Genomic DNA, 11,997 nt, shown 5'->3' with positions numbered 1-11,997 from the left:
GCAACATGAGTTGTTGTCTTTCTTTCTTTCTTTCCATCATGCAACAAAGTATAATTTTGGTTTTAAGCTATTTCATAAACACTGTCTTACCTTACATCCCCTTAAAATTAGCCCTACATGTCTCTGGTGTAGAGTTGGTAGAGTACACCCAAATCTGAATTTCAACAAGCACCACTGAGTATTATGATCTCTATCGGGAACATCAAGTTGACTTAATCTGAAATATAACTACTGGAACCACACTCTTGTAGAAGTAAAATCATCTGTTTCAAAACAACAACTATTCTTATTTAACATCATCAGATTCAACTTCACAGCCATTAGAGGTTTACAGGTGCAAAAGACTGGGTAAAATGATTTGTTGTACAAGCTCCCAACTTTTTCAGTTTCAAGAAACCGTTCCAAAAATGAAAAAAGTCAGTGTGCCTGTTAAACTGCTGTGGACTTGTCTCATCTTTATGTTCTCAGTATTGTCAATCTGTTTCCAGAAATGCATATCCATGTACAGGAATTTATACCAGGTGATATTTAACAACTTCCCACAGGCTTCCACGGTGCAGTTGACAGTCAGGCGATGTTGTGGGACAGCTTTGAACACTGTGCCTCTCCTGACATTTATTACCTCAACTTCACAGGAAGGGATTGAGCCTGTGAATCAAAGCATCTCAATTATGGTCTAATGGCAAAGTGAATGCTGTCTTGAAATCTTAATGATGGGGCATAATGATGTATTTCACAGAAAAAAACATATGCAAAACCTTTACAGTGTTTAGTCACCATAAAATGAATCCCTCAATTAATTTGTTAAAAACATATTTTTAACACATTTTATTCAACTCACAATTAAATTATCTGTGTTAATTCAACTCAGAGCGTGTACAAATGGAACCACATTAAGGGATTATGTGGTTCCATTTTGTACAGTCTCTGAGGTAAATAACAGTATGGATTTTACAGTGTATGATTCACATTTTAGAATAAACAGAAGTGTAGAATGTTAAACAGTCTATACCCCAACGTTAACAATATGTGTTATATCAATTTAATGTCACAAGAAGTTTAAACTGCTTTTTACACCATATAATTTCCTATACTTCTAGTCTAGACTAGACTGGTAGAGGGCTTTCCATGATGTTTTCCATGGATGAACAGAGGTGACAGGATCCATAGCACTAGGATGACATAGCCAGTCAACAATGTATCCATCAGGGTGGACATACTGTACTGTACCTTACACATTTAGCTCATACTGTACTTATTGCATGTGACACTGTACAATAATCCCCCACCTGCACCCCACTCTGCAACTCTCTGGTTGCCACTTCCTGTCACATACTGTACCACAGACCAGCCTGACAGTTCTTTAACTTTACTTTAGCTAATTGGTATTGTCTAGATCTAGTATTGTCATTAATGTTTAATGTCTCTTGTAAAACAATACACATGCTAAATTTGGCCACTGGTAGTCATAATGAATAATGTTTACGTCAATTAAATTAACAACATTTAGACTAACCAAAGAATATCTTTACCAATTTCCTCTATGATTTTGGCTACTATGTTTTGCTTATATACATTTACTTTTATCAAAGACCCGAACAATGCCTAAGCCTAAAAGTTTCACCAGATAATTTGACAAATATTCAGAAATATTATTATTATTATTATTATTATTATTATTATTATTATTATTATTATTATTATTATTATTATTATTTTACACTGGACAGGGGAGATTCTCTCACTAGAGATGCTGTATGTAAACACGACACAATCAAATTTTTACACTACACAATGCATGACCCTGACAGTGTGATTACTGCCTGCACTAGTTGTACTTTACATTAGATGCAACAAGACCACTTTATCATAGATGATGAAGACACTGACTGATCTATGTTTGTACGCCATCTAAAGCCTAATTTATATTTTGGTGCATGATGGTGTCGGTGTATGGTGTATTTTATTGGCAGGAGCTTTCATGTGCATACTGTACATGCACAATACATATATCCATACAATGTACCCCCATAAATGTCTTTTATGTAACACCTTCACCTTTTATGCCCCCTTTCCCCTCCCCAAAACAAAACGTATTACTTTCCTTATCCTTAACCCCATCCACTACCTTTCACATCATCACAATCTTAAGCCCAAGTAGGCTTAAAGTGACTCATACAGTAGGTTAGTTCTATCTGAACCAAAAGAAACCCACCAGTTAAAAAGAAGACATTCAAAAGAAGAAAGGAAGTGTCATACAGGGTTTCAAGAAAGCAATCTCTAGTTCACCTAACACAGTACCCTCACATAACCACAACCGTGTGGTTATATAGCCGTTATAACATTTTCACCATTTCCATGACTCAGAATATCGACACGAGTGTGTGTGTGTGTGTGTGTGTGTGTGTGTGTGTGTGTGTGTGTGTGTGTGTGTGTGTGTGTGTGTGTGTGTGTGTGTGTGTGTGTGTGTGTGTGTCCATGCATACAGGAAGTTCTCGTTCGAGTACTCCACTGCAAGGTGCAATACATCTACAGTATGTAAGTTTCAAAAAGTCATATTTTCAGCCAATTGAAAAGGAAAAGGAATCACTTGTAAAAAAGAAAAAAAAGCTGACTATTAACTGTATTTTTTGAAGCTCAAGAAACTTTAATGGAGGCGTACTCTGAATGTTCCTCCTGTAAGGCCGTAGTATGCTGGGCTCTGCTGGAGGTCTCAGAGGGCAGGTGGTGGATGGCAGCATATACTACGTGGCCTGACCCTGGTTCACTCCTCACTGTGTTGTCTTCATGCTGACCTGCATCAGTCTTCAGAGGATGCGCTGTCCCCGTGTGACTGTGAACGTAGTTGTCGTACAGATTGGAGCAGGCCTGGTGCAAAACAGGAGCAGAAGGACAAGTGGCCTTGGGCAGGTCTGGCAGCATCAGGGTGGACATCTCCTATGAGATCACACAAGGAAAAACAGCTCCATGAAAGTTGTTTTTTAGTCCATTGAGAACTACTTAACACCAATCCAATACGTGCTCCATCCCTTACCTGTCCCAGGGATTTGTTGTTACTTGTTAATCCTGTGGAGGGTGAAAAAAGAGCACATTAATGTTGCATTTATACTCTGATTTACAACGTTGTCACTCGCCAAAAATACTCACAATGTATGACGTATAAATACTTAAAACGATTCAGGGTTTAGGTAATACAATCTAGAAATTCTATGATACTGATCGAGCTTGTGAATTAATATGAAACCATAACAACCTACCTTTAAAACTATTAAATCTCAACAAGGTGAGCAATGTCACTATGAAGACCAGAAGCACTATGCTAATACAGATGGACATGTAGGGTAGCCAGGACAGAGTTGCAGGTTCCTCATTGTTCGGAGAATCGCCTGTGAATTAATAAATAAATAAAATAGATCACTTAGTGTACAGGAAAATACATTCAAATGTAAATGTACTGTATATACAGTATGTTATGTTATGGCATTTATCTTTAAAGTCCCATGACAGCCTATAGACAAGAAAAATGCTCTTACTTGTTTTGGTGTTGGACATTTCAAGCTGGTATGTGTCTACATAGAATGATATAGGACACATCATGCAGAGGTAATGAGCACATATTTTTCAACTTGTATTTTTTTGTCATACAATGCAAAACTTCAAGCTACCCACCTGACACAGAAATATTGACTGCATGGCTGACGGCTATAACACTATCTTTGGATCCTTTTGGTTCACATCTGTACAGGCCATCGTCATGCATGGAAATCCGTTTGAAGTCCAAAAATGAAGTCAGTTTGCCTGTTAAACTGCTGCGAACTTGTCTCATCTTTATGTTCTCAGTATTATTAATCTGTTTACATAAAAGCATATTATCCATGTCCAGGATTTTACACCAGGTGATATTTAACAACTTCCCACAGGCTTCCACGGTGCAGTTGACAGTCAGGCGATGTTGTGGGACAGCTTTCAACACCGTGCCTCTCCTGACATTTACCTCAACTTCACAGGAAGAGATTGAGCCTGTGAATCAAAGCATCTCAATTATGGTCTAATGACAAAGTGAATGCTGTCTTGAAATCTTAACAATGGAGCATAATGATGTATTTCACTGGTAAAAGACATAATGCAAATGTTACAGTGTTTAGTCACCGTAAAATGAATGCCTCAATTAACTTGTTAAAAACATATGTTTAAATAATTTTATTCAAGTCACAATTAAATCATCTGTGTTAATTTAACTCAGAGTGTGTACAAATGGAGCCACATAAAGGGTTCATGTGGTTCCATTTTGTACATTCTCTGAGGTAAATAACAGTATGGATTTTACAGTGTACGATTCACATTTTATAATAAACAGAAATGTGGAAGGTTAAACAGTCTATACCCCAACGTTATCAACATTTGTATATAATGTGACAGAATACGTTTAAACTGCTTTTTACACAATATAATATCCTATACTTAGGCCTAGACCAGGGGTCTGGTCTAGATTGTTAGAGGGCTTACCATGATGTTTCCCATCGATGAACAGAGGTGACAGGATCCATAGTGCTAGGATGACATAGCCAGACAACAATGTATCCATCAGGGTGGACATACTGTACTGTAGCACACGTGTGTGACCTAACACCTTACACATCCAGCTCATATTGTACTTACTGCATGTGACACTGTACAATAATCCCCCACCTGCACCCCACTCTGCTACACTCTGGTTTCCACTTCCTGTCCTCCCACATACTGTACCACAGACCAGCCTGACAGTTCTTTTACTTTACCGATGTTGAAATAACAGTTTCACATACAAATGCAAACTTTGGGTTTTGAACATTTATAGTAATTTAACATAATACCACACGGCAAAATAGTATGATGGTTAGAATTGTGGGTGACATTTTGCACACATGTTGAATGCAAGTTGCGATGACAATAGGGGGCAAAACAGAAGTGTCACAAAGTGTAGTACATTCTACACTTGCGTGATCTGAGGAGCCTGATAGTCTTCTTGTTAGAAGAAGAATTCATAGCATTGCAATGGTGTGGTCCACACCTTCCTCACTAATAATTTGCTGTTGCTCTTCACAAGCTGTGTAGGCCTATTGCACATGCACATAGCCTTTGCCGATTTAAGTAGCCTTGGAAACCAACGGTTCCCGGGCCATGTGACCGATAGGCTCCTGTTAGAGCGCGAGGCACCTTTATGTAGAGTATAAGTGCACTCCCTGGACATGATGCTGTACTGTATGTTGCAGGGACTTACCCCCAAGCCAACCTTTGATGCTGAGTGCCAAGCAGGGAGGCATTGGGTATTATTTTACGATGTTTGGTATCACTCGGCTGGGGACTAACCAATCTCAGGGAAGACAGCCGGACAATCTAATGACAAGGGAGGAAAAATTGTGTAATTTATTTGTTCAAAGACACCAATTATGTCTCACTCAGGATGACATAAGAAATAAAGTTAGTTGCAAGCTGACAACATAAGACATTTAGGTTGATGTAGCTATCAGTTGAACTTACTTTACTGTAGCCTAGCTCTGAGTCAATTCTTTTCACCTCAAGTCTGACATTCTTGAAATAAGTAGCCTAGGGCCAATACAATTATATGAAGATAGGTTGAAAATGGGTGGACCTTTAAGTTCAGTAACTGTGATAACAGTACCCCCTGGTGTTTAAAATATATTTTTATGAACCTAGTTCCTTTAGTCTCAGTATTTTTATGCAATTAAATGCGTGTATTGCATACAGCTGACTGCTTCTCAGTCACGGTCACGTTATCTCTAGGGGTATCCACAGGCATACAGTCTGTGAGAGTCTTGGCTGATAGATTCAGTCAGGTGTAGGCATAATATACGGTATCGCTCTATCCTCCCAAGACCCAGCCTATTAATCAATCGACTCTGTTCCTGGTCCCCCTCTTTTTCTCTCCTCTAAACTTGAGCTTTGTTTCATAACGGGTATAGTACATAACAAAAAGGGACTCCACACATAAGTAAAATGGCCAAAAATGTAATTTATTTAAACTGAAATGTACTAAACTAAATAGGAATGAACATAAACAACAATGGTGTGTGGGTAAATGGTAAGTATCAGTGTCTGCAGTGTATGGACAAGTGGAGTGTGCTGTATGCGTGTGAGTGTCAGACATATAGGTTTCCCCTGATTGCCTCCAGGTGAGGCCCAGTGGCTGACGAGCCACAGGCCGTCACAGCTTGTAAATCTGCTATTTTCTGTGAATGTTATGCCCAGAATAGGGTTGCTACGGTTTAAGGGGGTAATGTATGCACTCTCTTTGAAGGTCAGCCAGTCTGGTGCAGTCTTCTATTGGCCACCGTGATTTGTAGCAGTCCTTGGCCTTTCATCTGTGCTTGCAAACCTGCATCATTGTGGATGACCCGCAGATGTGGATGATGCATCTCTGGCCTCGAGCAGGGTTCCAAGGCAGACCAAGGAAAGGGACGCTCCCATGTCAATAAGGGCCTGGGACTGGCACTTGGTATAATTCAGCTCATTGATCATTGAGCTGATACTTTTCTTCCACCCATTCTGCTTGTCTCACTATATGTGGGCATTCAGAGCCCAGTTGGCCGGTCATGGGCCGGACAGATGAACATGCTCTCGAAGTTTCACTAAGAGCGTCCACTGAAATAGATTATGTATGGAGACAGAGAGATGTAATGACATGCAACACTACCAGGGTTCCCCACCTCTTTATTTGCATGTGTCTGACACAGACACACTCAAGTACTCTGTCAAAAAGCTTCTGATATAAACCACTTTCAACCTCGTCCATATTTTAGGCATGTCATAGGCAAAACATAAAGAAATCTTCACTATTTGTCATACAACAAAATATATGGGGTTTAAGTGAATAGAAAATGTCTATGTGTGTTACTAGAGACTTTACAACTTTTGAAACCACAGTTTGTGCCCGTTCATATGTTTGACACATTAATGCCTTATACGTATGATCATGTATAACACTTTTATGCTTGACACAAAAAAGGTCAGTGAAATACTTGGTGAAAAGTGAAGTACTCATGTGTGAGGGGAAAAGTCACGTAATTACTTCCTCATCACTGCACAAACATGCAAATCAGACGATAGAGTGACAAGAACAAATACCTGTTTATATGAGCTTTTCCAACAGGTTTGTGTGCTTGCTTTATTGTCAAAGTTGTGACATTGTAATCAATGTAATGTGATTCAAATGTTTGTTATCAGGGCGTCCTTGAAAAAGAGAGCTTGCTCTCAATGGGTTTCCCTGAATAAATAAAGGAAAAAGAAAGAAAGAAAGAAAGTATGCATTTGTGTTGCATGAACTGTTAGAAAGCACAGGAAATCTAAAATCACACAAACAGACCGTTGTGTGTCTCTCTCTCTCTCTCTCTCTCTCTCTCTCTCTCTCTCTCTCTCTCTCTCTCTCTCTCTCTCTCTCTGGTCCCCTGTCAGATGTGTCCTGTTTCTAACACTAGCATGTTTCTAGAGACAGCTCAGAGAACAGTGTCAAGAGCAGTGTCAGGCAGACAGTGGCTCTGAAACTCTGCCTCTGGGGTCGGCAACACCACCCGAGCACTGGCTCTGCCAACTGGTGCTACAGTACCTGGCACTGTCTGACATACACGACTACTGTACAACTGAGTCATCCGGAGCCGCCTGCAATACCATGGGAAACTGCACTTCAGGAGCACGGTAAGTGATCATAAACATTTACTGTGTATGTGCACAGTACACACACACACACACACACACACACACACACACACACACACACACACACACACACACACACACACACACACACACACACACACACACACACAGATGGATAGATCAGATAGACGTTTATTGATCCTGAGTGAAATTCAGGTGTCATAGCAGTAGGCTTGAAACACACATACAGGTACAGTGAGAGTAGAGCGATATGAAATAGGAGAAAGGTAATCATGAAAATTAGGTAAATATATAATTTAAAAGAGAAGAATGGCCTGGCCTACCGGGCTAGCATAAAGTATGAACCATTTATAGACGTGAAAATAGACATACTGTAGGTATCATGTAATTAATATAAATATAGGCATAAGCATCAGGTGCAATCTAAAACTATATGGATATACGTGCAGAATATCAACAGTGGATATGATGTGAGGCCAGCTACAAAGTGAAAAATATGGCTACTATTCTAATGCTCATATTAACTACTTTCAAATGCTATTGGGGCAAAATAAATTGGTGAAATTGAGGCACTGTCCCTGTCCTTTAATCTTTCAAACTGGTGAGTGCTATCATGCATCTATAGGATGTTGTGTTCTGGGGTCACATTTACTGTCTTCACAGCACTATTACTGTGCAGGAATGTGACGTTATACTGCACTGTGCCATCACTGCTGTTTAGGCACAAGCACAGAGAAGTAGTGGTTTTATGCATATCAAAAGACCTTCCGGTAGCAGCATAACCACGTCGACCGGTTGGGTTGTGGAGGAAACACAGCCGTGGGGGGATGTATGACATCTAAATCACACCTTCATGTTCATTTCCTATGCAGAAGACATCACTTTAATGATTAACCATGCAACTCAAATGAATAATGGAAATAGTGAGGCCATGCCTTTCATTGCATATCGAAACCTTCTTTGTCCAAAACCTTTTCTTTTCAGGAAATGGAAAGAACAACATGTAATGGATAGTTAGTAATTCGTTTTATCTATTTACTTCTCATTGGTTAAATATTAGTAAAACCCACAGACACGCTTAACCACTTTCATTTACAAACTTTACAACAATAGCAAAAAATTACAGATGTATAAGCTCACAACACATCACACAATGGCGTGTTGTGAGTGTTTATTTTACAAAAAAACTAAAAATGTAAAGTTGAAATATGCTGATACAAGGTTTCTGCCAGACAGCAGTGATATGTTAGTTGGACTGGATGACTACTGATGCTGTGATCTCATCATTGTGATTTTCCCTTTGGCTTTTTATAGGAAAAAGACAAAGGTTCAAGGTAACATCACATTTGTATGAACTAATTAAATTATGTTGTATTATGTAGGCTATTACTTGCCTGAAGATTTACAAGTTGCCTGATATCATTTATTAATTTAGGTGTTATTCTTCTCCATGCAGGGAATGAGGGGCAAGCTGGAAATGACACAGATGAGAAGGTACAATATATAGAGTATACACTTGTCAGTCAAAGCATAGTCTGCTTTTGAACACAGCACGACATTACAGTATTTAGATACTATAGTGTGTGTGTGTGTGTGTGTGTGTGTGTGTGTGTGTGTGTGTGTGTGTGTGTGTGTGTGTGTGTGTGTGTGTGTGTGTGTGTGTGTGTGTGTGTGTGTGTGTGTGTGTGTGTGTTCCTGGACAACAGATAGACAAGCCCTTGTCATCCGTGACATGAATATGGAAACATTGTACCGGGCTATATATAGTAAGGTTGTGATAATTGAGGTTCAAGATTTGCATGCTTGGTACACATTGGTCGCTAAAACTGTAGGGCTATTCATTTTATCCAGAGAAGACACAGTTTCTGAGTGGTTAGTTGCTGTCAAACTGCAGCAACAGTGTGTGTGTGTGTGTGTGTGTGTATGTGTGTGTGTGTGTGGGGGTGTGTGTGTGTGTGTGTGTGTGTGTGTGTGTGTGTGTGTGTGTGTGTGTGTGTGTGTGTGTGTGTGTGTGTGTGTGTGTGTGTGTGTGTGTGTGTGTGTGTGCTCGTGCGTGTGCACGTGTGTGTGTGTGTGTGTGTGTGTGTGTGTGTGTGTGTGTGTGTGTGTGTGTGTGTGTGTGTGTGTGTGTGTGTGTGTTGTGCAATAGCACTGCATATAAATGAGAGAGACATGGATTTGTTTAGGGCTAGTTGTAAGACCAGCTCATTCAAAATGTCGATTCTCATTCTCAGGAAGAAAGGTCGTCTGCAGAGGATGTGACGTACACCACTATCGACCACGGCATCAGCAATACACCGGACGTGACGTACACCACTATCGACCACGGCAACAGCAATACACCAGCAGTCATCAGGGACTCCCAAGATGACTGTGACTATGCCATAGTTAACATTCCCTCCAAACAAAACACCGGCCCTGAAACCAAAACCTCACCCACAGAAGACTGTGGAGATGATTATGTTCTGATGGGGTAATGCAGTGACAAAGGGCTCCATGGACAGAAAAGACAGGGGGAAGTAGCTTATACATTACAATACAGAGCCTTGTGAAGGTTTTATAGTAAATTTTATCTGATCTCAGTCTTGAAGGCAAAACTCTGACAAAATGAATGTGTCGTTCATACGGGAAACATCATCTGAACCAGTGGTTCCCAAACGGTGTGCCGTGGCACACATCCTTTCAACTCTGAGGCAACCCCAGAGTAGAACACAGCTGCCGTGGTTCCTCACTGAGAGAGTGGGCAGATGACCCAGATGATGTGTCTGTCTGACCTGTTTACAGAGGAAACTTACCCCACAGAAGAATCAACGTGGGGCTTGTGGTAACATATTGTTTCCTTGAAATGTATAGCGAAAGGCTCAGCCTCCAGTAGCTCTGGCAACTGTTTAACTTTTTTTAAAGGTTTCTTTAGTGTTGATTATTTTACCTTTGTATTGTTTTGTTTTTTATTAAATGACTTGTTTATCATTCACCCATATTGATAGTGTTCATTTCTCACAGGGAAGATGAAGGGAGGTAGGACACATCCTTTGATGCTAATTACTGAGTGTACTGTATGCAAACACTGAAAGCCGGATGATAATCCAGTTTATACTTCATCGCTTGCCGAAAAAAATGAATGTTTTCAGGTGACCATGATACTGACCATGATAAAGAAGAAAAGAGTAGCTGCTGATGCCAAACTAGGCTGACTAGGCTGTCTTCTTGGGGCGGCCATAGCTGAGTGGTTAGTGAGCCCGCCTAGGGAGCCAGTCCAGAGGCCCTGGTTGCCCCAGGTACGATTCCAGGCCACGCCAGCATATGTGTCGATGAAATGAAATTTGTCCCTGAGCAAGACTCTTAACCCCTAATTGCTCACAGGCCCTCATTGGAAACAAGCCCGCAAGGACTTTCATGAACGTCCTGTTAAAAGGAATTATCCTTATCCTTCTTCAGGGTGCTGACCATGATACTGAGTATGACACTGACCATGATACAATTTACAATTTAAGCATTTAGCAGATGCTCTTTGAGTGACTTAAGCTGGGACATATAATGCATAGAGACAGTGTAGTGTCTCAATAATGTACAGTAGGATAGGTCATTCTAAGAACCTAGCATCAGTCTAAACAGTATAATATAGTTTTAAATGATACTGACATTACATTTTAATTGGGTAAGGGACCTCAATATTCGATAGGGGGCATGAAAAAGTTTGAGAAACACTGGTCTAGACAAGAGGAAGAGGATGAAAGAGTCCCATGGTATTTGTTCCAGTCCCTACCAGCAGATGGCAGAGCAGTGCTTCCTATAACCTCATGAACAAGCTCTGTTGATGCCATTTAATGCCATTGCATCAGCTTTTGTTTTTCCTGTTAGAACAGAAAAACGAATACAAAATAAAGACCTTTGTAAAGTTACCATGAATGATACTAACAATATACTCCATAATCTACCTGTCCCCAGTTCCTCAGGTGGCCACTCATTTCATCATAAATTCCTGCTGTATACTGTACTGCTCTTTGGAAAGTTAAGCAACATCTGAATAGCTATCATTAATATAAATACACATTTATTATTTATAGAAATACATAATACATGCATACGATACACACATCAATATACAAAAGTATACACATTTTTCAGATTTGAGATTGCACTTTTATATCCATTCGATGATTTAGGTCTTCTTTGGAGTCTTCTAAAAGCTCATATATGGTGCAGGCATATCCATAACAATCTATCAGTCTATAGTCTTGCAAGGCATGCTGTGAGGTACCTGCAGGTGACTGTTAGTCATCATCGAACAACAACAACACACATGTGGTAATGTGGTATTGC

The 11,997-nt window shown here is 40.0% G+C and overlaps 2 protein-coding genes across 3 annotated transcripts; one reads left to right on the top strand and one right to left on the bottom strand.

The window, feature by feature from the left end:
* Window positions 1-1,810: 1,810 nt before the first annotated feature.
* LOC308073610 (uncharacterized protein) lies at window positions 1,811-4,640 on the bottom strand. The gene is made up of 6 exons (XM_080412616.1): window positions 4,507-4,640; window positions 3,670-4,020; window positions 3,534-3,569; window positions 3,258-3,386; window positions 3,035-3,066; window positions 1,811-2,937 (listed from the first exon to the last, which is right to left on the bottom strand). Exons 1-6 carry the CDS (start codon window positions 4,637-4,639, stop codon window positions 2,638-2,640), a joined length of 981 nt encoding a protein of 326 aa, XP_080268742.1. The 5' UTR covers window position 4,640; the 3' UTR covers window positions 1,811-2,637.
* Window positions 4,641-7,471: 2,831 nt separating this feature from the next.
* LOC308073612 (uncharacterized protein) lies at window positions 7,472-10,648 on the top strand. Of its 2 annotated transcripts, XR_013932014.1 has the most exons (5): window positions 7,472-7,692; window positions 8,989-9,008; window positions 9,131-9,168; window positions 9,909-10,287; window positions 10,322-10,648. XR_013932014.1 is itself a non-coding variant. In XM_080412618.1 (4 exons), exons 1-4 carry the CDS (start codon window positions 7,667-7,669, stop codon window positions 10,149-10,151), a joined length of 327 nt encoding a protein of 108 aa, XP_080268744.1. In that variant the 5' UTR covers window positions 7,472-7,666; the 3' UTR covers window positions 10,152-10,648. The 2 variants fall into 2 exon arrangements, 1 of the variants encoding a protein (XP_080268744.1); XM_080412618.1 differs by having other exon boundaries at window positions 9,909-10,648.
* The last annotated feature ends 1,349 nt before the right edge of the window (window positions 10,649-11,997 follow it).

This window comes from Gymnoscopelus braueri, assembly GCF_963280865.1.
Source record: "Gymnoscopelus braueri genome assembly, chromosome: 18".
Lineage (NCBI taxonomy): Eukaryota > Metazoa > Chordata > Actinopteri > Myctophiformes > Myctophidae > Gymnoscopelus > Gymnoscopelus braueri.
Note: the sequence above shows the minus strand (reverse complement) of the source record. Positions and strands in the feature narration are given on the sequence as shown.